We start from the raw sequence: 26,879 nt of genomic DNA, 5'->3' as shown, positions 1-26,879 counted from the left end.
TTCTGTCGTAGAAATGAAAGTATTTTCTAAGTCGTTAACTGATTTCCAAGTTCATGTTAATTTTTCCAGGCAGCCCTTTTTAAATTGTATGTTCTTATAATTACTACTCATTCTGTGCTTACTCTGTGTGTGGGTGTGTATTTCCGGAATCCCTTCTTCCCATTGGTTAATGTGTTTATTATTATGACACTTCCACACCATGATAAGCAGAGAATATTTATTATGGATTTAGATACTTAAAAATGAAACTTTGCAATTTAGTTCTTTTTAAACATGAATTTTAGAAGCATGTTGTCAATGGCATTTAATTTTGGTTAAATAAGAAAATTTTTCTTGGATCAAATTGAAAGCATGAATTAATTGTAGAGAACAGACATCTTAATGATAGTAAGTCTTCAATCCACAAACACATGGACTTTTTCATTTCTTTGAAATTTTTTTCTCCATCTGTTTTGAAATTTTCAGTGTAGCAATCTTACCAATATTTTGTTGGCATTTTCCTTCATATTTTAAGTTTTTTAACGTTTATAAAATGATAGTGTTCTTTTTTAACATCTCATTTTCTAATGTTTGTTTTTAATATTTAAAAAATGCTTTTGTGTATTAGTTCTAGGAGCTCTTTTTGTGGAATTTTAAAGGTTTTCTACAAATTTATATTTTATTCTTTCCTTACAGAATTCATGCAGTTTTCCCCCTTGCCTTGGTCTCTGGTGTTTCTCTTTTGAATATTATTTTTTCTAATATTACCATAACCACTCACCTTACACAGACTTCGTTCTTACAAAGTTTACATTTTCCAGTGTTTTGCTTTCAACTAGTCACTTTACAAATATATTATTTTTTTAGTTCAGTGAGGAAGGGAAAAGGAAAGAGATATAGAAGCATCAATGATGAGAGCTGATAAATTAAATATATTTTAAGTGTTCGTGTCCCCTTCTGCAGGACATTACAGCAAACCCAGTAAGTCCAGGACCGGAAATCAAAGTTAATATACCCAAGTCAGAATAGTCTAGAAATACCTCCAAACTAGGTTATATAGGAAGGAAAATATTAAATTGAAAAAAAAATTCTAAATCTGAAGTTGAAATGATTGAGTAGATGGACAAGTCTAACACATGTCTCCCAGCACAAGCAAGACCTGCTCCCACAACCTTGGATAGAAAGCAGTCTTCATGATCTGGGGACATCAAATCAGTTTGCTGAAGGAGCTAAGACTGTATTTGAGTCTTGGAATTGAAATACGCAGAGGGCATTTAAGATCATCAAAGGCAACATCCAACGTCGTGTAAAAAATTACACAGACATATGCTCTATTAAAGCAAGGAGGTAAATTTTTGCTTGGAGTTGTTCAGACAGATCTGAAAAAGTGTTTTGACAGTATGTAGAACCCACATAATATATATTTGGATGTAAACAGCATCTGAATGTACTGAGAAACATTTGAAAATTTTTGGATATAAGAAGTCATATGTGTTATAATGTTTCATCATATAATAGTTGATGGGATATGTTGGAACTTACTTTCTAGCTATTTCTAAGGGCTTACCAATGACAGTGATGGCTAAACTAGAATATAAAATACTTGGATCAAGAGAAGAAAAATAGGAGTCCATGATATCATGAAAATATATCATATATGTATGTGTGTGTGTATGTGTGTGTGTGTGTGTGTATGGGGTCACACTGCCGGGTCCACACTCATCGTCCACCTGATGAGCGCTGTGACCTTGGACAGGTGTGCCTGACTTTCCCTTCCCCTCAGCTTCCCGGTGTGTGAGGAGCTGTGAGGGCCCACAGACCAGGGCTGAGAACAGGACTCGGCCCACATTGATGATGTGCATTAGCTCTTTCGATTACTTCATCCTCTAAGCTAGTCATTGGGTTGCAGGTTTATTTGTTTATAAAAGGAAAGGTTACTAATTGCTTTTATTCATTTCTTCTACTTTCAGATCCATGTGTAACATCAGGAGAAATCATGAATGAAAAGAACATACAGGTAAAAGGGAAAGATGACAAACGCTATTATGTAAAAACAGGGAATATCATTGAATTTATATGCAAATCGGGACTCAAGGCAGTGACTTCAAAAGAGTCATTTCAAGCCATGTGTCGGGAAGGGGCAGTGGAGTTCCCCAGATGTGAATGAGGAAGCTCTGTGGCCTCAAATATGTGGCCAGTCCCACCCACTACTCTTTGCTCAGGCTTCTGGCATTTCCTGCTCTTTTCCACTATATTTCGAAGGACATAAAGGCAATATGTTAGCCTCCTGTTCAACTTAATCGTCTCCCAAAGATGTTATCACAAAGTATATCATCACTTACACTTGTACCATGACAACGATTCTTAACCATCGTGGGATTAGACTACCTGCCAATAGAGCAATAAACAGCAAGGGAGGTAACGGTGTGGCTTTCTGCCTATTGAATCGGATGTTTAACCGTCAAACAAAACACGTGAGCTTAGAATGTACTGGGGAAAATAGTACAATCAAAAATTATTCAGTAAAATTGTCCTTTCTGGTGTGGTTCAGTGGTCAGAGCTTTGGCCCAAGGACCAAAAGGTCTGGGGTTCCGTTCCTGGTCAAGGGTGTGTACCTGGGTGGCAGGTGCTATCCCCATCCCAGTCAAGACTTATACAGGACACAAGCAATCTCTCTCTCTCTCTCTCTCTCTCTCTCTCTTTCTCTCTCCCTCTGTCTCCTCTTCCTTCCCTCCCTTTCACTCTCTCTAAAAATCAATGGAAAAAATATCCTCTGGTGAGGATTAACAACTATGCCTATAGAGATAATATACATTCAAATAATAAGTGGAAATAACCTCATTACTACATCCTCTTACTAGAGTCAGAGGTGAATCGCGGACTGAAGAAGGGTTGTTGTGAGGAAGAAGGGCAGTTTTCATCCTGTTTCCATCTGGGGGGGGGGGGGGGGGGGGGGTTGAACTGTATGACAGAGTTGAAACTTGGCTCTTTTATTTGACGAAAATAATCAGTTATTTTAACGTTGCAAATCTTAAAATATCTGGTCCATGAACAATTTCCCTGATGCTAAGTCGATAGAGCAACTGAATTTTTATTTTCTCATAACCTATTCTGAAAGCACATAAAACCAATTAAAGTCCCGTCCAATGGGAGCTCTGTGATAACTAGTCTCCAATTTGAATTTGAGCAGAAGCTTATTAGCCAAACTAGTTCTCAAATAGGGCTAGACTGTCCGCTTCCCATTTTCTCGGTGGCAGCCTCCGAGTATGTTGTTCCCTCAAATGAAAGGGGCCTCAGCCCAGCCAGCGTGTCTAGCTGGTTGGACATCATACCATGCACCAAGAGGACCATTTCTTCAGGGTCAGGGCACATGCCCTGGTAATGGGCTCATTCCCCAGTAGGGGGCGTGCAGGAGGCAGCAGATAGATGTTTCTCTCTCATCATGGATGTTTCTATCTCTCTCTCCCTCTGTCTCTGAGTCTCTCCAAAAACAAACCATATGACAAACATTGAATGCCAAGAATGTGCGGAATTCTTGGTCTTGGTGGTGTGGTCTCTTGTGAGTTTACAAAAAAATCAGTGCTGTCCTACAGACAGGACCCTACACTGTGTGGATACACTGGGTGGTGACCATAGACCCCTAGGACTGCAGTCGGGTGAGAACAAAGAGAGGACAAAAGTCACAGGGACATGCAGTCCGAGCTATTCCCATGTGAATCTCCTGGTTGAGAAAGAACCTCACCCATTTTAAATAAGTAATTAATTTAAAAATTAGAATCTTGGAGCCAATTTTTAACTTTCCTAGGAAAGTTGGACAAGAACAAATAAGGGATTTGAAATCATTCATGGGATTTGATGGCCTTAGCAAAACTCTGAAATTTGATATCTCTCGAGTGACCTCAGTCAACTAGCTTCCCGGTACTATCACTTAAATTCAGAGCCACCCTTGGTAAGGGCTCATAATGCAGATTTAAGCCCAAACAGCAGCACTGGAAGATCTGCACTATCACACACCCGGGGAGCCCACCATGCTGTTACTAGTCAAGGTCATCCTCACCCTGTTGGTCTCCTGGGCTCATGGACAAGGTGAGTTGAAACTGACCTGAATATCTAGCTTCCTTCTTAGGTAGGACTTTTCCCCTTTTCATTTGTCTTTGATTTTTTTTAATCCTCACCGGAGCGCATTTTTTCCATTGATCTTTAGAGAGTGCGTGGAAGGGAAGGAGAAGGGGGAAACATCGATGTGAGAGAGACATATGGACTGGTTGCCTCCTACACATGCCCCAACTTAGGCATGGGATCCAACCTACAAAAAAATTATGTGCCCTTGACCGGGAACTGAAACAGGGACCCTTGTTCTGTGGGCCAGTGTTCCTACCACTGATCCAGCTGGCCAGGGCTGTCTGTAATATTTGAATGAATTGACTTGAAAACAAAATAATCCTTGGGAACTATCAGGGATTGTACTGAGGAAGGGGGAGAATTTTAGGTGGAGGTTGTGCCAGAGTGATGGCTGAAGTGATGCAGAACAGAGGACAGGTCTGGGATGCATTTTGGTGGCAGCAAACACAGGTAACATTACTGAATGTTGGGTGTCAGAGTAATTGTCAAGGGACTCACATGTTTATTTTAAACTAGAGGCCCGGTACACGAATTCGTGCATGGGTGAGGCCCAGTCTCTCCGCCTCCATCTCGGCCAATCAGGCCAGCCAGGGGGAGGGGCCATGGGAGGTTGGCCAGCGGTCCTACCCCCAGCTTGAACTCTTGGTAGAGGGCACTTTGCATATTAGCCTTTTATTATATAGGGGTTTTTTTTGCATAAGGAAGCAGGTAAATGGAGGTGACTTTTGGTAAGGTGGTATGGGCAGTAGAAAGAGGTCTTTGAGAGGAACATCTCAACTTTGACTTGGGCATGGGAGGGTTCAGCTGCCCATGGACAATCAAAATTGGATTCTAGACTATAGAGTTGAACGTTGAGGGCTAGCCAGCCCAACATGTGAGATTATCATCATGTAAGTGACGTCTCATGGGGAAAGAATACAGAATGAGAAAAGAACTCAAGACTGAGCCCTGAAGCATTCCGACATGCAGATGTCAGACAGGACAGAGGAAGAATGGGTAGCAAAGTAGAGAGAATAAAAGGAGGCCTACTGTGTTCAAAGGAACAAACGAGGGAGGGATCGAGGGCTCTGTTAAACATAGGAAGGCATGTATGCACAGAAAACCATTCAGGACCGTGCAATAGGGAAAGCAAAGAACTTGATCTCTTTAAACAATATTCGAAGATCATGCGGCCTGGGGTCTGGATTGACAGCGGGAAAGAGAGAAAATGACGTTGGAAGTACAGGCATGAGAGAGCTGGGATTTCCTTCTACCTAAAAGGGGAGGGTTTTCAATGATCACCATGTATTTCTTTTGTGGGAATTAGAGGCAGCCACGGGTTGTATGAAGCCAGAGGTTGCACACCTTTGAGGGGCCTTCTTTGAAAAAGAATGCAAAATCAGGAATATGAAACTCTCATGGTCTTGCCAAGCCACCCACCAGACATGACAGGGAAACAGGCAGGAAAGAATGTGGTTGTGACAGAGACAGTAGAACCCCATGTGGCCAATATGGCTTTCTATTAAAAATTTTATGGTAACAGATCACCTTAGGAACACATTCATAGGAGTTACTTTAATTTGTTAACTAAGCCAATTTTAATGTTCCTCTACTGAAATATATGAGAAATGCCTCTCGTTGAGTGTCCTGGTTCCCCAAGCATATTAAATTAAAATACCATTTTTTATTTAAGCATGCAATTTAAAATTGTAGCATTAATTTTTTTAATGTGAGAGAATTGTATTGTTTTGATAATACCAAAAATGTAGCATTTAGTTTTACTAATCTATATAATAAAAGCCTAAGCAACCGTTATGGCAGAATGACCAGAAGGACAAGTCGCTATGATGTGCACTGACCACCAGGGGTCAGACGCTCAACACAGGAGCTGCCCCCTGGTGGTCAGTGTGCCCCCGCAGTGGGAGCGCTGCTCAGCCAGAAGCTGGGTGCACAGTGGCAGTGCTAAGGAGCAGCGAGCTGGGCAGTAAGGAGCAAGGGGTCCTGGACTGCAAGAGGGTGCAGGCTGGACTGAGGGACCCCACCCTCTCCCCCCAGTGCACTAATTTCGTGCACCAGGCCTCTAGTGTCAATAATAAAATCAGATCCACTATAAGAGAGTTGATATTACAAATAAGTTTTCAGAACACATCTATTGCTATCAGAGAGTCCCATATGAATATGAGGGATGTTTCAGACATAATAGATAATGCACTTCCAGGGAGAACATTTATTTGATGCCTCTCCAAATATGCAACACCCAGCCACTTATTTTTGCATGACATATAAAGTTTACTTGCCACTGGTTAATCATATGTTCTCATTAAATTATTTACCCTTTTTATAGAAAGAGAATGCATGGTTCCCGATATAGAGCAGAGCTTACTTGCTCAGCCCCGGAAAGAGAAATATGTCATTGGAGACGTGTTGACATTCTCCTGCAGAGATAGACACCTCACTCTCATCGGAGCAGACTCTCTTCAGTGCTACCACTTTGGATGGTCCCGTAGTCCTCCGACATGTAAAGGTGATTAATTCTCTGCCACCTGCTCAAAACAGAATTAGAATGTTGGATATCAGCTGTTCTTCTCCTCTTAATTTTCTGTTGGCTCCCAGTGTGTCTATAACCCAGTGCATTAAGCCAGAGACAAACTTTGGAGGAATGTGTGTTGGGTAGTAGATACCTCAGATTTCCTTATTTGAGAAATTAATCTTCAATTTTTTATCGAACCACGTATTGAAAGTCTCCATAGATGGACGTATTGTGTCTGATGCTGAAGCTACCTCTTTTGTCATATTTTTTGCATAACTTCCACCATTGATATTGGACATTTCTATCAGCATGGGTCTCACCTCAAGTTTCCCTGAGTGTGTCTAAACAATATTTAAGCATCTTACAGTTAATTCAAGCCCATATACAATATAAGGGAGCATTAAAACTTGTTGATCAAATGCTTGCCTCCAATGATGGTATTTTTTTAAAAGGTTTTGATGGAATGTTTCCATGGAATGTGAATATGGCTGTAAGTTGCACAGTCGTATTTGTTCGTTGGTTTGCATATGGTTTAGATCACTAGCGCAGCGGTGGGGGACCTTTCTTCCACCAAGGGCCATTTGGATATTTGTAACATCAATCGCAGACCATACAAAATTATCAACTTAAAAGTTATCCTGCTGTAATTGGTCAAACATTTGATTAACTCACCCCTAATGCCTTGGCAGGACCAGACCAAATGATTTCCAAGGCCTTTTATGGGCCTCGGGCCAGACATTCCCCACCCCTGATCTAGAATATTGAACGTTTCTTGGGCTTACATATATGTCCAATGTGCTAGTTCTGTATCATAACAGAGCTGGGAGACATGAATCTGGTGTAAACACCATTCTTTATCCTTCCTCAAAAGAATGCTATAAGTTAGATAATAAGTAATAATTAAAGAAAAAATCACTTCATTTTACTGGATTTTCAGTTCTACAAGAGACACTTTCACCTTTAGTTATACAGTGTTTCTACCGTAGAGGAAGTACAGTCCTGTGATCAACCACCTCGACTCCGCAATGGGACAGTTGCGGACACACCTAAAGGGGAATATGAACACGGCGAGGTGGTGGAGTATGTGTGCAAACCCAGGTTCCTGATGAAGGGTGCGAGGAAAATTCAGTGCGTTGATGGAGAGTGGACACCCTTGCCCGTGTGTGTTGGTAACGTATCCAAACTTTCAGTGGTTAGACTTACGTCAACACTTTGTGTTTCTGTTCCTATCAAGACCTCACTTACATTTTAAAGTTGAATGTTTGTTTGTGGGATTTTCACAGCGGAGGACAGTACATGTGGAGACGTACCTGAGCTGGACCACGGTGAGGTCGTGTCCCCAACACGGCCCTCCTATCACCATGGAGAGTCAGTAGAGTTCACTTGCGGAGAAGGCTTTACAATGATTGGTCACAGCTCAGTTACATGTATTAGGGGAACGTGGACCCAACCACCTCAGTGCATTGGTGAGAAGACACTTCTATAATTGATATTTAATAACATTGGATATTTTTTACTATGAAACTACATGCAACCATATTTTTGAAATTTATAGATAGTCTTGAAAATGTTAGGTTGCAAATTATAATAAATCCAACATTCATTGTTTATAGTTCAGTAGGATCTACAGAGGAAAAATAGAAACCAACAATAGAATTTTATATGTCTGTCCCTGATATTAACATCATTTAAACCTGTGAAGCTAAATTTTACTTAAAGACACATGATTGAAATTTTCCCTTCACTATTTATTTTGTAACTTCCCATAAACCAGCCTTTCACTCTATCAAGATGTTTCTTTTCTCTGAATAAATAAATTCTTTCAGAAAACCAGCATCTTTCGACATATCACAGCCATCACACCTCCTTTTGACCACAAATCTTCCTCCAGTTCTCATCTCAAAGAAGATGACTCATTCGTGTCCCTCACCACTCTGGACCCGCCCTAACAATAAGACTATTTTTCAAGCCTCTTGTCTGTTTTAAATTAATCCCCTTTATTTTAGTTTCTTTTTCAAGGTTGCATTACAAAATCATTACTTTTCTTTGGCCAATTACTTGACTTTTCCTTGTTCTGTTCATCCTCACTTGACTCTCATCATTTACAAGTTATTAACAAAAACTACCTAAGACCTACACTGATAGGTCTTATCAAATTCAAATTCAAAAAGGATTGCCACCTGCATTGCCTTTTTGAAATGTGTAGCTGTGTATGAAAATTCTACAGTCAATATCTAAAACATACTGCAGCCAACATAAATGTGTTATTATAGCACTATAATATTACTGGATTCTAGCATGATCTGGTGTATAAATAACTTCTGAAAGATTCTAAGAACATATATCCAAAATGTGTTATGACTTAAAAACCAAATTTCTTATTCTGGTTTTTGGTGTTTGTGCCAAAGATATGCTAAAACATTCACAGTCTATACCCTATACCTTAGAGCAACTTTTCTTGTTAGTATAGATTAAAGTTATTTTAAAATATATAATTAAACTAGGAAATTCATATATTCTATTTCCACAGATAATTGTTTTCTTTTACCATTTGAAGACTGTAGACTGAAAAATATGTAGAGATATGTGGCACCAAGAAAAATGGATGTGAAAATTTGCAGATTTCAAACGGGATCATATTTAGTCATGTTTGACTCTTTCCTATGTAGATCATACAAAAGGTGAACCCCTATGTCCTTGCAATCTCCAAAGGACAACATGGCTTTAGGATGACTATTCTCTCTGAAATTTCAATACTGGACATAGGACTGTGTGTACAAACATCGTAGCCCACCTCATGCAACATGATCAGGAAGAACTTTGCTGGTGGAATTTATGTACCTAACGTCCTATTTCATTAGATTCTGGACTCTATAGTCATTGTGTTGGGTTTTTTAATATTAGTTGCTTGGATTTTCATAATTAGTGTCTTCAATGGAATATTTTCATTTTACAGCAACTGTTGAACTCAAGACATGTAAATTATCAAGGGCAATTGCCTATGAGACAAAGTTGTCAGATAGGATTGGCTATGAGCATAATAAGAAAATCAGTTACACTTGTGGGAGGAAGTCAGAGCAGAAACACTCAGTCTGCGTGAACGGAAAGTGGGAGCCCGAGGTGACCTGCACAGGTGAGCTCTTGTTTAAAACATTTCCAAACGGTGATTTTCCTTCCTGCCTTGTACAAGGTGTCTCTTTGTGTTAAATTTTTTTTACTAAGTCTGTATTATGACAATAATGTTGTAGCCGGAAAGTAATTTAGAAAATAACCCAAACACTGTTTCTGAATAGTAATTGTATCGTGTGCAGTGGTCAGCTCTCAACAAACCGCCCGGCAGTGCGGTGGCTTTGAAGTCACACTGGGCGGTGGGTGTGCGCATTACTATTGGGATCCCATTGCTACCAAGTGCTTACCTTACAGATGTGCCTATGCCTGTAACGCGTGTGTTTATCTAAGCATCTATGGGTGCACGCTCTATCTATGTCTGCATCCATCTATCTCTGTAGGAATCTACCCATCTAGTCATCTGTCTTTGCTCATTTATCTGTCTGGCAAACACTGAGTCTCATTGCCACCACCAATTCCAACAACACAGGGTTCATCCCACTTTTCATATCTGTATTGCTCCTCTTTAACTGGAGGGCACCTTGACCCACTCACCTCAATATATTTACCAATTTCCATGGGCCTAGAATATACAGAAAGCAATTTACATAAGCTAAGCTTCCCAAGATTGATCCCAGAAGGAATAAAGGAAAGAACCTACGAGGGAGGCCATGAGAATATAAACCCAATTAGGTATATTAGAGTGACAAGCAAGATGAAAGTATAACATATTTAAACACAGAACAGAGCATTATAGTTTGATCTTTCCAGGTGCATTATTATTCATCATTTTATTCACTGAATTGTTATTTTAATATTTTTGACTTACAATTTTTCATCAAGAAATCTGATTTTAATATTTTTAGAAGCGCCACGATGTCCACCTCCACCTCAGATTCCCAATTCTCAACCTATGGCCCTTTCAGTGAATTTTCAAGAAGGAGAAAAAATATCTATTCTCTGTCAAGAAAACTTTCTAATCCTGGAAGGAGAGGAAATCGTGTGCCAGGATGGACGATGGCAGTCAATCCCGCGCTGTGTCGGTCAGTAGTGGGTCACTGCGTTACACTGTCTCTCAGATGAGGGTAACCCACAGCCCTGCTTTGTGTAAAGGAACAAGAGGACCCCTTTCCTCTACCCATCCCACTTCATCTCCAAACAGTACACATCATCCAGGTGCAGAAATCTATTATTTCCCTTCTAATGTGAAATCAATGCAAACAGAAACTTCCAGTGACTGTGGAAATACCCAAGTCCTGTTTCTGCGTATTTCACTCCTCAAGATGAGCAGGAGGAGACTGAAGAGGCATATGGGACACATGGACAGTAGCATCCATTTTATGGGCACATATATCTTTGCAAGTTTCAAATATTTTTTGTTATTAATAATTTAATTGGTTCCAATGTCCCTAGTTTAAAATCCCAAACAGTGTTGGATTTTATTTTTCAATTTAAACATTACCTTTGTGCTTCACCCTTTAATCTCTATTTTTTTCTATAGAAAACACACTGTGTTCTCAACCACCTCATGTAGAACATGGAAGCATTATTTCATCCAGATCTTCAGAAGAAGGAAAAGAAACATTGGGACCCAAGCTATATGCGAATGGCACCACATTAAGTTATATTTGTAAGGATGGTTTCAAATTATCCAAAAAAGATGGGATAACATGCCTCCGGGGAAAATGGAGTGCTCCACCACAGTGCGTAGGTGAGGACAGCATGCACACTAAAGTTCTGTTTTGGTGCAGTTCAGTAAGATAATCCATCATCATCATCAAAACCTTGAGAAATAACTCGTTAGATTTATGAACATAGAAAGCCATTATATGGCACTTACATATTACCATATTTTGCCAAATGATTTTTGCATAAATAAATTAAACCAATTTTTATTAATTTTATTGGCTCATTATGAAATCACTTTTAATTCGGGCATTTCTCTCTTACTAAAACTGGAAGTGTGGTGAAATGAAACTGCACTCTTCATATAAGTGTACCCATTCATATCCTACATGTTCATATGGGTTGCAATGAAGGCTTTGCCATCAGGTTTTATAAAGATTCATGTTCTCCCTACATTGTCCCTTCTGATCTCTTACCACAGAGGATACTTTTCTTAAGATGATTCTCAATGTGTTTCTTTTTATTGCTCATGGTTGGTTAGGGAAGTGTTGACAGTCCCATTCTCAGATCTGTTCACATTTCTCCAAGCTCCCTGCTCAAGCTGACAGCTGGACAACCACCATGCTGGTTTGTCAAGCATTAGTGCGCCTTTCCTGTCATGTGATATCAGCACCTGTGTGATCATTTTCTTTCAAATGAAAGTACCAAATATGACAACCAGGACATGAAGTAAAGTTCAGTTAGTGAAATACGCAGTCATTCTTTCTTTTTTTTTTCTTTTCTTCTTTCTTTCAGGAATTCCTTGTGGACCACCCCCTGAGGTTTCCAATGCTGTTGTATTTGGCAGATTAAACAGTTATCCACATGGGGAAAAATATACGTACACCTGTGACAGTGGATTTCAGATTCAGGGACCTGTATATGTGGAATGTTCAGGAGGAAAATGGTCCAGTCCACCAGAATGCACAAGTATAGTGTATTTCTTTTTATTCTGAGGCTGATGAATATCTTTAGTTCAGAGCATCCATGGTAAAACTATAAAACTGTAGTAGTTCTAGAAGGTATCTCTAGAAAGTTCTGGATTCCAGTAGAGAATTAATAGCCCTGGTAATATTAAAACTTTGGACAACAGGGGCCAAATTATTTCATTTGATGTCATCTGTGTTCACTTTCCATGTGTTCTGATGGGCAACCTCTGACTTCTCATCTCTTCTTGTATCACAGCTGGTCCCTGCTCACCCACCTCATCATTATTCAATTCATTGACAGTTTATCAGTTTTTTCCTCATAAATCCATAATGTTCTAAGATGGTTGATGTAGCCAGGCCCACATGTGTCGCTGGTTGAGCATATAACTATGAACAAGTATGTGACAGTTCGATTCCCAGTCATGGCACATACAAGATTGCAGGATCTAATCCCCAGTAAGGGGCATGCTGGAGGCAGCCCATCAATGATTCTCTTATCATTGATGTTTCTATCTCTCCTTCCCCTCTAAAATCAATAAAAACATAGTTGTTTTAAGATGTTTGATGTAACTATGGGAAACCAATTTGGACAGAAGCAAAAAATGTAATATGTACATAGTGTTTGTGGCCCGTGTGGACAAATAAGAATTTGGATGTAAGAAGTTTGGTCTGGATCATGACTTGTATGCCCATCTCCTGAGGCTTTCAATTCCACCATCCCCACGTGACACCTTTAATAAATGTAATGTTATTCAATGTAATTGAATCAAATCTGCTTGAATTTTCAAGTTATAAGAAAAACATTGTACAGAAGGCTTTAGTTTGGTGTGTATCTATTATTCTAAAGTAAAATTTTTGGCCGACATGTTAAAGATTTACTGAAAAGTCTATGTTCTTGCCTTTTCAGCAATGACTTGTCCTAGACCACCCAGCTATGACAACGCCATCCTCGTGGGCCAGCCGAAGAACTCATACAAGTCAGGAGAACAAGTGACTTATAGATGTACAGAACATTACCAAATGGATGGATCCAATATTGTGCAGTGTATGAATGGCAGGTGGATAGGAACACCCACATGCAAAGGTATTGTGGTCAATGGCTTCTAGCATCATTAAAAATTAGACGCAGGTTCTCCTGAGGCCAGATCAAGGAAGGTTTATGCCTCAACAGAGAGGAATGGGATGTGCACTCAGTGCTGGGCATTGGGGCCCCAGAGCCCTCAGAGTGTGACCCAGGAAACAGCCGTGTCACTGTCTCTGGGGAATTGGTAGAAAGGCAAATGCAGACTCACAGGCTCACTCAGACTCTGCATCAGAAGTCAGGGGTTGTGACCTTGAAACCGTTGTAGCAATTCCCAGCGGGCTCTACGCCCATTTTGTGTGGAACCATAGCTTCAGCCTCTTATTACTTTACTAGAGGTCGGTGCACAAAATTCATGCACTTGTAGGGTCCTTAGGGGCTGTGGGCTGCCAACCACGTATTCTCTCCCTTTCCCGGCCACCTGCCACCGCCTGCTGCCGCTGCCAGCCAGGGCCTCCCTCCCTTCCCCCAGCTACCTGCCAGCACTGCCTGCCAGGGCCTCCCTCCCTTTCCCCACCTGGTCTGACCCCTGGTCGAACTCCTGGAAGAACTTAGGTCCAGGGGACAATTTGCATACTACACTTTTATTATATAGGATATCCACCCAAGTCTCCCCAATGAACTGCACAGTGCTCACTGCCGTGTCCTTAAGAACTCACATTATTGGAGTATTTCTGAAATTGTAAATATATTTCACTCTTATTTTTCTTTAATTTCGGTGAGGATCTTTTAATTTTTAATCTTTATTGTTGAAAGTATTACAAAAGTCCACTTTTCTCCCCATTGACCCCTTCTAGCCTAGCCTTGGCCCCCACCCCAGTCTTTCACCCCCCTGTTGTCTGTGTCCATGGGTTATGAATGAATCTATACAAGGTCTTTGGTTGTCTCTTCCCACCCCCCTACCAACCATATGATATCCCTCAATGTAATATGTACATAGTGTCTGTGCCCGTGTGGGCAAATAAGAATTTGGATATAAGAAGTTTGGTCTCAATCATGACCTGTATGCCCATCTCATCAGGCTTTCCATCCCACCATAGTACATTTCCTTCAACCATAAAAGCCTGTTAATTCTTGCCTCAGAACCTGTTAATTCTTGACTTTCTGTCTCCGAAAGAGGCTACTGTCACTGATCTCCTAAAGGCCTAAAATAAACATTCAAAAACATAATGTTTGTGAAACACATTTTGATGCCAAATAAGGGATTGATTATGAGTACTGAGGGTTTACAAATTCATTTTGAATTTGTATAATTGATGTTTGGTTTACTAAACTTCAAGGAAAATGTTCAGAAAAACGATCATTTTCTCTTTATTTCGATTATGTCTTAAAATTCTTTTCTTGAAGTTATTGGGGTGGCATTGGTTAATAATTGGTGCTGGGAAAATTTGTCCCAACACGATCTTTTCTGATATATCTCCTCAAGCAAGGGAAACAAAAGAAAAAAATAAACAAATAGGACTACGTGAAACTAAAAAGTTTTGCACAGAATAATCATCATTTTCATTGGACTAAAAATCTCCATTAACCTTAGAGAGAAGATGGGAAATAAATTTAAGATATAGAAGTTGAAAACTTACCCAAAAAATTGCTTTATCTATTTTCAATCTTGCATTTTAATTTTTGAAGATTTTCAGTCTCAATTGCGTCTAAATGATCGCTACATTAGAGATTCCTTATTTACTCTTTATTCAGATCTCTCCTGTGGCAGCCCTCCCGCAGTGCAAAATGCCTTCATACCAAACCAGAAGCCTAACTATGGACATGGGGACACAGCACGTTATGAATGCAGGCACCCTTTGGGCCTCTATGGGAAAGCAGAAGTGACATGTCTAAGAGGGAAGTGGACAGACCCACCTGAGTGCAAGGGTAGGTGTCTCATTCTCCCCTCCCAGTCTCTGTGCAGCTTCTGGAAGCACTTGGTTACTAGACTCCTGTCCAGCTGGCCTTCATTTGGTTACTCAGGTTTGTTGCTCTATCGATTCCTGTAAATCGGTTAGGGGCCGGGAGCCAATGAGTGTAGCTCCCACCTACTCCGCAGCTCCCTTAAAATCAACTGCTCACTCAATAAATCAACAATATCCTCTCATAGAGCCCACAGGACAATGTGGGCCCCCTCCTGCTATTGACAATGGAGACATTACCTCGGATCCATTAGCAGTCTACGCTCCTGGGTCTTCAGTGGAGTATCAATGCCAGGTCTACTATGAACTTGAGGGAAACAAGAGAATAACGTGCCGTGATGGACAGTGGTCTGAGCCACCCAAATGCTTAGGTAAGTCCTTTAATATTCCTGTGGACTCTGAGAAAATCAGTTTTACTGTTTATGATAAAATTTTGATGAATTAATAAACAATTCTAGCCCTAACTGGTTTTGTTCAGTGAAAGAGCTTTGGTCTGAGGACTGAAGGGTTCCAGGACTGATTCTGGTAAGAGCTCATGCCCAGATTGCCGGCTCCATCTCCAGTGGAGGTTTGCAGGTGGCAGCCAATCTATGATCCACTCTCATCATTGATGTTTTTATTTCTCTCCCTCTTCCTTTCTCTCTATAATCATAAAAATATTTTTTTAAAAGAAATAGTTGTAGCCCTGGCTGGTGTGGCTCAGTTGACTGGGTGTCATACCTGGTACCAAGAAATCGCTGGTTTCATCCCAGTCAGGGCACATGCTGGGGTTGTGGGCATAATCGCCAGTAGGAGACATGCAGGACGCAGCCATCGATGTCTCTGTCTCTCTCTCTCTCTCTCTCTCTCTCTCCCTCTCTCTTCCTCTCTCTCTCTTTCTCTCCCTCTCTCTCCTCTCTATCTAAAAATCAATGAAAATATTTTAACTTAACATATAGAAGCTTAACTCTTACCAAAAAAATTTGCTGGAGCTTCTTTTTTCAATCAGGTGTGTAAACTTAAGAAGATTTTCCATCTCAATTGCATCTAAATGATCGCTGCATTAGAGATCCATTGTTTTCTCTTTATTCAGGTCTCCCCTGTAGCAGCCCTCCCACAGTGCAAAATGCCTTCATACCAAACCAGAAGCCTAACTATGGACATGGGGACACAGCACGTTATGAATGCAGGAACTCTAGGGACCTCATCGGGAATGCAGAAGTGACATGTCTAAGAGGGAAGTGGACAGACCCACCTGAGTGCAAGGGTAGGTGTCTCATTCTCCCCTCCCAGTCTCTGTGCAGCTTCTGGAAGCACTTGGTTACTAGACTCCTGTCCAGCTGGCCTTCATTTGGTTACTCAGGTTGGTTGCTCTATCGTTTCCTGTAAATCTGTTTGGGAACAGGAGGAGTGAGTGTAGCTCCCACCTACTCCCCAGCTCCCTTAAAATCAACTGCTCACTCAATAAATCAAACAATATCCTCTCTTAGAGTCCACAGGACAATGTAAGCCCCCTCCTGCTATTGACAATGGAGACATTACCACGGATCCATTAGCAGTCTATGCTCCCGGGTCTTCAGTGGAGTATCAATGCCAGGCCTTCTATGAACTTGAGGGAAACAGGAGAATAACGTGCCGTGATGGACAGTGGTCTGAGCCACCCAAATGCTTAGGTAAGTCCTTTAATATTCCTGTGGACTCTGAGAAAATCAGTTTTACTGTTTATGATAAAATTTTGATGAATTAATAAACAATTCTAGCCCTAACCGGTTTGGTTCAGTGGAAGAGCTTTTGTCTGAGGACTGAAGGGTTCCAGGACTGATTCTGGTCAAGGTTACATCCCCAGGTTGCAGGCTCCATCCCCAGTGTGGGGGGTGCTAGAGGCAGCGAATCAATGATTCCCTCTCATAATTGATGTTTCTATCTCTCTCCCTCTTCCTTTCTCTCTAAAATCATTAAATAAATATTTTTATTTAAAAAAAGATCGAAATAGTTGTAGCCCTGGCTGGTGTCGCTCAGTTGTTTGGGTGTCATCCCAGGTACCAAGAAATCACTGGTTTGATCCCAGTCAGGGCACATGCTGGGGTTGTGGGCTTAATCCCCACTAGGAGACATGCAGGAGGCAGCCAATCAATTTCTCTCTCTCTCTCTCTCTCTCTCTCTCTCTCTCTCTGCCTCTCCCTAACCCTCTCCCTCTATCCTCTCTATCTAAAAATCAATAAAAAATTTATAACTTAAGATATAGAAGCTTAACTCTTACCAAAAAAAATTGCTGGAGCTTCTTTTTTCAATCAGGTGTGTAAACTTATGAAGATTTTCCATCTCAATTGCATCTAAATGATCGCTGCATTAGAGATCCATTGTTTTCTCTTTATTCAGGTCTCCCCTGTGGCAGCCCTCCCACAGTGCAAAATGCCTTCATACCAAACCAGAAGCCTAACTATGGACATGGGGACACAGCACGTTATGAATGCAGGAACTCTAGGGGCCTCATCGGAAATGCAGAAGTGACCTGCTTAAGAGGGAAGTGGACAGACCCACCTGAGTGCAAGGGTAGGTATCTCATTCTCCCCTCCCAGTCTCTGTGCAGCTTTTGTAAGCATTTGGTTACTAGACTCCTGTCCAGCTGGCCTTCATTTGGTTACTCAGGTTGGTTGCTCTATCGTTTCCTGTAAATCGGTTTGGGGCCGGGAGGAGGTGATTGTAGCTCCCGCCTACTCCGCAGTGCCCTTAAAATCAACTGCTCACTCAATAAATCAAACACTATCCTCTCTTAGAGTCCACAGGACAATGTGGGCCCCCTCCTGCTATTGACAATGGAGACATTACCACGTATCCATTAGCAGTCTACGCTCCCGGGTCTTCAGTGGAGTATCAATGCCAGGCCTACTATGAACTTGAGGGAAACAGGAGAATAACATGCCGTGATGGACAGTGGTCTGAGCCACCCAAATGCTTAGGTAAGTCCTTTAATATTCCTGTGGACTCTGAGTAAAATCAATGTAATGCATAGGTTTTACTGTTTATGATCACATTTTGATGAATTAATGAACAATGCTAGCCCTATCAGGTTCAGCTCAGTGGAAGAGTTTTGGTCTGAGGTCTGAAGGGTTCCAGATTTGATTGTGGTCAAGGGCACATGGCCAGGATCAGGCTCCATCTCCTGTGGAGGTTTGCAGGTGGCAGCCAATCAATGATTTCCTCTCCAAATTGATGTTTCTATCTCTCTCCCTCTTCCTTTCTATCTAAAATCATAAAAAATATATATTTTTTAAAAAGTGAAAGAAACAGTTGTAGCCCTGGCAGGTGTGCTCAGTTGATTGGGTGTCATCCCAGGTACCAAGAAATTGCTAGTTTGCTCCCAGACAGGGCACATGCTGGGGTTGTGGGCTTAATCCCCAGTAAGAGACATGCAGGAGGCAGCCAATTGATGTCTCTCCCTCTCTCTCTCTCTCTCTCTCTCTCTCTCTCTCTCTCTATCTAAAAATCAATAAAAAATTTTAACTTCAGATATAGAAGCTTAACTCTTACCAAAAAAATTGCTTTATCTTCTTTTTTCAATCAGGTGTGTAAACTTATGAAGATTTTCCATCTCAATTGCATCTAAATGATCGCTGCATTAGAGATCCATTGTTTTCTCTTTATTTAGGTCTCCCCTGTGGCAGCCCTCCCACAGTGCAAAATGCCTTCATACCAAACCAGAAGCCTAGGTATCGACATGGGGACACAGCACGTTATGAATGCAGGAACTCTAGGGGCCTCGTCGGGAATGCAGAAGTGACATGTCTAAGTGGGAAGTGGACAGACCCACCTGAGTGCAAGGGTAGGTGTCTCATTCTCCCCACCCAGTCTCTGTGCAGCTTCTGTAAGCACTGGGTTACTAGACTCCTGTCCAGCTGGCCTTCATTTGGTTACTCAGGTTGATTGCTCTATGGATTCCTGTAATCGGTTTGGGGCCGGGAGGAGGTGAGTGTAGCTCCCGCCTACTCCGCAGCTACCTGACATTCAGTAAATCAAATATTATCCTCTCTTAGAGTCTAAAGGACAATGTGGGCCCGCTCCTTCTATGGAGACATTATCACATTCCCATCACCAGTCTACGCTCCCGGATGCAGCCAGCCCCACATGGCTCAGTGGTTGACCATCAACCTATGAACCAGGAGGTGACAGTTCAAATCCCCAGTGTGGGGCGTGCTGGAAGCAATCCATCAGTGATTCCCTCTCATCAGTGATGTTTCTATCTCTCAGTCCCTCTCTCTTCCTCACTGAAAGAAGTCATTACAAAGTTAGTCAATTGAATATGTTTGATGTTATTATGGGAAACAGATTTGGACAGAAGCAAAAAATATAATATGTACATAGTGAGTGTGACCTGTGTGGACCAATAAGAAATTGGATGTAAGAAATTTGGTCTGGATCATGACCTGTATGCCCATCTCCTCAGGCTTTCAATTCCACCGTCCCCAGTGACACCTTTGATAAATGCAAAATTATTCAATGTAATTGAGTCAAGACTGCTTGAACTTTCAAGTTATAAGGAAAACATTGTACAATAGGCATTAGTTTGGTGTGTATCTATTATTCTTAAATATAATTATTTGCCAACATGTACTTTTAAAGATTTACTGAAAAGTGTATGTTGTTGCTTTTTCAGAAATGACTTGCCCTAGCCCACCCAGCTATGGCAATGCCATCCTCGTAGGCCGGAACAAGAACTCATACAAGTCAGGAGAAGAAGTGACTTATCGATGTCCAAAATATTACCAAATGGATGGATCCAATGTTGTACAATGTATGAATGGCAGGTGGATAGGAACACCCACATGCAAAGGTATTTTGGTGAATGGCTTCTCCCATCATTAAAAAATAGACGTAGGTTCTGATGAGGCCACATGAAGGAAGGTTTATGCCTCAACAGAGAGGAATGGGATGTGCACTGAGTGCTGGGCATTGGGGCCTCAGAACCCTCAGAGTGTGACCCCCGAAACAGCTGTGTCAGCATCTCTGGGGAATTGGTAGAAAGGCAAATGCAAACTCACAGGCTCACGCAGACTCAGCATCAGAAGCTCAGGGGTTGTGACCCTGAAACTGTTGTAGCAATTCCCAGTGGGCTATCCGCCCATTTTGTGGGGAACGGTAGCTTCAGCCTCTTATTACTTAATATCCACTCGAGTCTCCCCAATGAATTGCACAGTGCTCACTGCAGTGCCTTCAAGCACTCACATTATCAGAGTATTTCTTGAAATTGTAAATATATTGTACTCTTATTTTTGCTCAATTTTTGTGTGGATCTTTTGATTTTTAATCTTTATTGTTGAAAGTATTCCAAAAGTCCACTTTTCTACCCATTAACCCCTTCTAGCCTGGCCCTGGCTCCTCCCCAATCTTTCAACCCCCTGATGTCTATGTCCATGGGTTATGCATGAATGCATGCAAGGTCTTTGGTTCTCTCTTCCCAACCCTCCATCCCTCTGAGATTCCACAGTCGGTTGCTGTTTGGATCTTTTAAGTGATGATCTTTTCCTTCAATTATATGACATCCCTCAAAGCCTGTTAATTTTTGACTTCCTGTCTAAGAAAGAGGCTATTGTCACTTACTTTCTAAAGGCCTAAAATAAACCTTCAAAAACATGATGTTTGAGAAACTCATTTTGATGCCAAAAAAGGGATTTATGATGAATATCTAGGGTGTAGAAATTCATTTTGAATTTATATAATTGATGTTTGGATTATTAAACTTAAAGGAAAATATTCAGAAAAGCTATCATTTTCTTTTTTCAATCACTTTAAAAAATTCATTTTAATTTTTATTGAATTTATTGGCGTGGCATTGGTTAATAAATCCTGCTGGGAAATTTGGACAGACACGAGCAAAAAAAAAAAAAAAAAAGAAATTGGACCACCTTCTTATACCAAAGACAAGAATAAACTCAAAATGGATTAAAGACTTAACTATAAGGTGTGAAACCATAAAAATCCTAGAAGAAATCATAGGCAGTCAAATCTCAGACATTTCTCCCAGCACGATCTTTTCTGATATATCTCCTCAAGCAAGGGAAACAAAAGAAAAAAAATAAATAAGTCTACGTGAAACTAAAGTTTTGCATGGCATAATCATCATTTTCATTAGCCTAAAAATCTCTATTAACCTTAGAGAGAGGACAGGAAATAAATTTAAGATATAGAAGTTTAACACTTACCAAAAAATTGCTTTATCTATTTTCAATCTTGCATGTAAATTTGTGAAGATTTTCAGCCTCAATTGCATCTAAATGATCGCTGCATTAGAGATTCCTTTTTTCCTCTTTATTCAGATCTCTCCTGTGGCAGCCCTCCCACAGTGCAAAATGCCTTTATACCAAACCAGAAGCCTAGGTATCGACATAGGGAAACAGCACATTACGAATGCAGGAACTCCTTGGGCCTTGTCGTATATGCAGAAGTGACATGTCTAAGAGGGAAGTGGACAGACCCACCTGAGTGCAAGGGTAGGTGTCTCATTCTCCCCTTCCAGTCTCTGTGCAGCTTCTGTAAGCACTTGGTTACTAGACTCCTGTCCAGCTGGCCTTCATGGGTTACTCAGGTTGGTTGCTCTATTGTTTCCTGTAAATCGGTTTGGGGCCAGAAGGAGGTGAGTGTAGCTACCACTTACTCCACAGCTCCCTTAAAATCAACTGCTCACTCAATAAACCAACACTATCCTCTCTTAGAGCCAACAGGACAATGTGGGCGCCCTCCTGCTATTGACAATGGAGACGTTACCACGTATCCATTAGCAGTCTACCCTCCCGGATCTTCAGTGGAATATCAATGCCAGGCCTTCTATGAACTTGAGGGAAACAGGAGAATAACATGCCTTGATGGACAGTGGTCTGAGCCACCCAAATGCTTAGGTAAGTCCTTCAATATCCTCGTGGACCCTGAGAAAATCAGTTTTACTGTTTATGATAAAATTTTGATGAATTAATAAACAATTCTAGCCCTAATCGGTTTGGTTCAGTGGAAGAGCTTTGGTCTGAGGACTGAAGGGTTCCAGGACTGATTCTGGTCAAGGGCACATACCCAGGTTGCAGGCTTTCAATTCCACCGTCCCCATGTGACACCTTTAATAAATGTAAAATTATTCAATGTAGTTGAGTCAAGATGGTGAACAAGTTTTAAGAAAAACATTTTTATAACATTTTCAAGTTATAAGGAAGACATGGTACAGTAGGCTTTAGTTTGTGTGTATCTATTATTCTAGAGTAAAATTATTGGCCGACATGTTAAAGATTTACTGAAAAGTCTATGTTCTTGCCTTTTCAGCAATGACTTGTCCTAGCCCACCCAGCTATGACAACGCCATCCTCGAGGGCCAGCCGAAGAACTCATACAAGTCAGGAGAAGAAGTGACTTATAGATGTACAGAACATTGCAAAATGGAAGGATCAAATGTTGTACAGTGTATGAATGGCAAGTGGATAGGAACACCCACATGCAAAGGTATTTTGGTGAATGGCTTCTCCCAACATTAAAAAATAGACACAGGTTCTGGTGAGGCCAAATCAAGGAAGGGTTATGCCTCACAGAGAGGAATGGGATGTGCACTCAATGCTGGGCATTGGGGCCCCAGAGCCCTCAGAGTGTGACCCCGGAAACAGCCCTGTCAGTTTGGCTGGGGAATCGGTAGGAAGGCAAATGCAAACTCACAGGCTCACTCTGACTCAGCATCAGAAGCTCAGGGGTGTGACCCTGAAACCGTTGTAGCAATTCCCAGCGGGCTCTACGCCCATTTTGTGGGGAGCCGTAGCTTCAGCCTCTTATTACTTTATATCCGCCCGAGTCTCCCCAATGAACTGCCCAGTGCTCACTGCAGTGCCCGTAAGCACTCACATTATTGGAGTGTATTTTGATGAAATTATAAATTCATTGTTCTATTTTCCATAATTTCAGTTTGAATTTTTTTAAAAACTTTATTGTTGAAAGTATTACAGAAGTCCACTTTCCCCCCCATTGCCCCTTCTAGCCTGGCCTGGTACCCGCCCCAGTCTTCACCCCCCTGTTGCCTGTGTCCATGGGTTATGCATGAATGCATACAAGGTCTTTGATTATTCTCTTCCCACCCACCCCCACCCCCGCATCCTCCCTCACCTTCCCTCTGAGATTCCACAGTCTGTTTCTGTTTGGATCTTTTTAGGGATCATTTTGTTCCTTCAACCAACCATATGATATCCCTCAAAGCATGTTCATTCTTGACTTCCTCTCTAAGAAAGTGGCTACTGCGCTTATTTTTTAAATGCCTAAATTCAAAATTCAAAGACATGATGTTTGCAAAATACTTTTTGAAGCCAAATAATGTATGTATTATGAGTTTCTAGGGTCTAGAAATTCATTTTAAATTTATATCATTTATGCTTGGTTTACTAAATTTAAAGGAAAATGTTCAGAAAAACCATCACTTTCTTTTCATTCTATAACTTTAAAAAAAATTTTTTAATTTATTGGGGTGACATTGGTCCATAAATGGTATTGGGAAAATTGGGCAGATACAAGCAAAAAAATTATGAAATTGAACCACCTTCTTACACCAAAAACTACACATTGCTCATTGCAGTGATTAAAGTCTTAAATGTAAAATTTGAAGTCATAAAAATCCTAGAAGAAATAATAGGCAGTCAAATCTCAGACATTTCACATAGCCATATACTTGCTGATATATCTCTCTGAGCAATGGAAACAAAAGAAAAAATAAACAAATAGAACTACGTCAAAATAAAAAATTTTGCACAGCATATCCATCATTTTCATTGGCCTCATTATGTCCATTAACCTTCAAGAGAGGATGGGAAAGAACTTTAAGATATAGAACCTTAACTCTTATTTAAAAAAATAAAAATATTGCTTTATCTTCTCCATTCAATCCTGCATATGAATTTATGAAGCTTTTCAGTCTCAACTGAGTTGTAAACAATCACTGCATTAGAGATCCATTTTTTTCTCTTTATTCAGATCTCTCCTGTGGCAGCCCTCCCACAGTGCAAAATGCATTCATACAAAACCGGAGGCCTCAGTATCGACCTGGTGACACAGTCCTTTATGAATGCACCAACTCTTTGGGCCTCTTTGGGAATCCAGTGGTGACCTGCTTAAGTGGGAAGTGGACAGACCCACCTGAGTGCAAGGGTAGGTGTCTCATTCTCCCCTCCCAGTCTCTGTGCAGCTTCTGTAAGCACTTGGTTACTAGACTCCTGTCCAGCTGGCCTTCATTTGGTTACTCAGGTTTGTTGCTCTATTGAATCCTGTAAATCGGTTTGGGGCCGGGAGGAGGTGAGTGTAGCTCCCACCTACTCTGCAGCTCCCTTATAATCAACTCCTCACTCAATAAACCAACAATATCCGCTCTTAGATTCCACAGGACAATGTGGGCCCCCTCCTGCTATAGACAATGGAGACGTTACCACATATATATCACCATTCTATGCTCCCGGGTCTTCAGTGGAGTATCAATGCCAGGCCTACTATAAACTTGGGGGAAACAGGAGAATAACGTGCCTTGATGGACAGTGGTCTGAGCCACCCAAATGCTTAGGTAAGTCCTTTAATTTCCTCGTGGACCCTGGGAAATCCGTGTAATGAATGTCATGTTTGCTGTTTACAACTGAACTTGCATGGACTATCACCCCTGCTGTTGACAACCAAATAGTCATGTCTGAGGGAATAAAGTCTGAAAAATTCTTGAGCATCCACAGCAAGAAACTATCATTTTTCTTTAATTTATTTTCCCCCATCACCTCTTATGCCCCCTCCACCCTCATCCACCTCCACCTCCCCCTTCAAGGATTCTTTAATGAAAGCCCTTCATAGCGTAGGTGACATTGTGAATGTTGATTATAACGTGCAATGACCACACATTCCACAAAGTACCTCGTTTTTACGTCATTGATAGTTTAGAATGAGTTATGGCAACATGGTGGATTTTCAATGAATTGGTTTGGTAAAGGGTTTGAGAATAAATTTGTGGATCTGTGTAGAATATTCTACATGAAAGTGTAAAATTCTGTGAAAAATATTTGTATACTACTTGAAGTTTTATGTCCCTTTTTTAAACCTTCAGATGCCTGTGTAATATCAGAAGAAATCATGAAAGAACATAACATACAGTTGAAATGGTCATATGCAAAAAAAATTTATTCTGGAACGAATGATTATGTTGAATTTTTGTGTCGACCTCCCTATCGTAGAGTGTCACCAGCATCTGCATTCCGAGTACAATGTCATGAAGGAAAGCTGGAGTTTCCCACTTGTGCATAATGAGAGCTGTGTGACAGTTTTCGCATTAAAATATGCGCCTCATTCAGAATTTTTAATATTAATCTAATTCTTCTCAATTTATTTTTCTATGTTGGGTGTAACTCAATTGTATTCATTAATCCGAATTCCTGTTAAATGCCATGTGGGAGATGTCATTGTCATCTGAGACCAACGGACCACTTCTCCTAAGCATCTCATTAAAATGTGAAAAACAAACATGCTGTGTGTTCTGTTCATGAAATGTCTCTGGCCAGAAAGTAGATGCCATCTCTTCCCTCCCTGCTTCCCCCACCACCCTCCCAACTTTCTCAGCTTCTCCACAGCTGTGGGCATTTTGAGACTCTAATTTCAGAGGAAAATATAAAAAATGTTTGTTTCCATCTTCACCTTAAAATCACTTCACAAACATGTCAAAACCAAACTGTCACACCCATGTTGGCCACAGATGGTAGAGGTTATTACTTGGTTTTGCTTATCTATCCATGGCTCACTGTACCCCCAAAATGATGAAATGCAACATCTACTATCCATCTAGCACCTACAGTCATTCAAACCGCTCATGAAAAGGTATTAGATTCTAATCAGGGGCCTAGCTATTGTAACAAGGACTTAAAAACTGATAAAATATTGAGTATAAGCACATAGAACACATTCACCCAGCATATTATCAAAAGTGTGCCAATGGTTACAGAACAGAGACTGGCAGGAAGCACAGTTAAACACCTACCATAACTACAGTTCCATTTAGATATAATAGGCGTGGCCATTGGGGTTCAATTCCTATATCCTCCCTTTCTCTTATCTTTAACATATATCATCTTTGAGGCACAAGAATATGTTAATTTAAATTTAATACATACAAAAGGTAAGACAATACATGCTGAGAAGTATAAAGAACTCTTTCATGATGATGTGGGCAGATGGTGGGGGTAAACTGCCAGAAGTGAAATTCATGGATCATCAAGCAATTCCATAGACATATCTACTTTGCACAGGGGCTGGGGTCAGCCTGTTAGATGGTTTCCCTTTTTGGTAGATAAAACATGGTACCTCGGTGTAGTTTAAGGTGCATTTTGTTAGGAAAGTGCTTCTTTCCATTGAAGATATTTAAGGACCCTTTCTTTTAACTTTCTCATTAAGATACCTGTCTCTTTTCCTATTATTTTTTTGTTTAGAAATAATACAATCATCACTTTTAATTTCACTCTTCTGTCGTAGAAATGAAAGTATTTTCTAAGTCGTAGGGAAACAGCTCATAATTGGGTTTTCCCTTTGTTCAATTCTACTTCATCTTCTTTCTTACTGGCTTGTCA

The 26,879-nt window shown here is 40.8% G+C and overlaps 1 protein-coding gene across 1 annotated transcript; it reads left to right on the top strand.

Moving 5' to 3' along the window:
* Window positions 1–6,424: 6,424 nt before the first annotated feature.
* On the top strand, window positions 6,425–25,782 carry LOC138999203 (sushi, von Willebrand factor type A, EGF and pentraxin domain-containing protein 1-like). The gene is made up of 22 exons (XM_070401284.1): window positions 6,425–6,604; window positions 7,597–7,779; window positions 7,894–8,076; window positions 9,567–9,743; window positions 10,585–10,761; window positions 11,220–11,429; window positions 12,140–12,313; window positions 13,220–13,396; window positions 15,089–15,262; window positions 15,486–15,668; window positions 16,370–16,543; window positions 16,767–16,949; window positions 17,656–17,829; window positions 18,054–18,236; window positions 18,926–19,099; window positions 19,931–20,107; window positions 21,591–21,764; window positions 21,987–22,169; window positions 22,582–22,758; window positions 24,265–24,438; window positions 24,662–24,844; window positions 25,370–25,782. Exons 1-22 carry the CDS (start codon window positions 6,436–6,438, stop codon window positions 25,564–25,566), a joined length of 3,960 nt encoding a protein of 1,319 aa, XP_070257385.1. The 5' UTR covers window positions 6,425–6,435; the 3' UTR covers window positions 25,567–25,782.
* Window positions 25,783–26,879: the final 1,097 nt, after the last annotated feature.

The sequence above is a fragment of the Myotis yumanensis genome, unplaced genomic scaffold (genome assembly GCF_028538775.1).
Source record: "Myotis yumanensis isolate MYYU_CA2020_CCGP unplaced genomic scaffold, mMyoYum1.0.hap1 SCAF_22, whole genome shotgun sequence".
Classification (NCBI taxonomy): domain Eukaryota; kingdom Metazoa; phylum Chordata; class Mammalia; order Chiroptera; family Vespertilionidae; genus Myotis; species Myotis yumanensis.
Note: the sequence above shows the minus strand (reverse complement) of the source record. Positions and strands in the feature narration are given on the sequence as shown.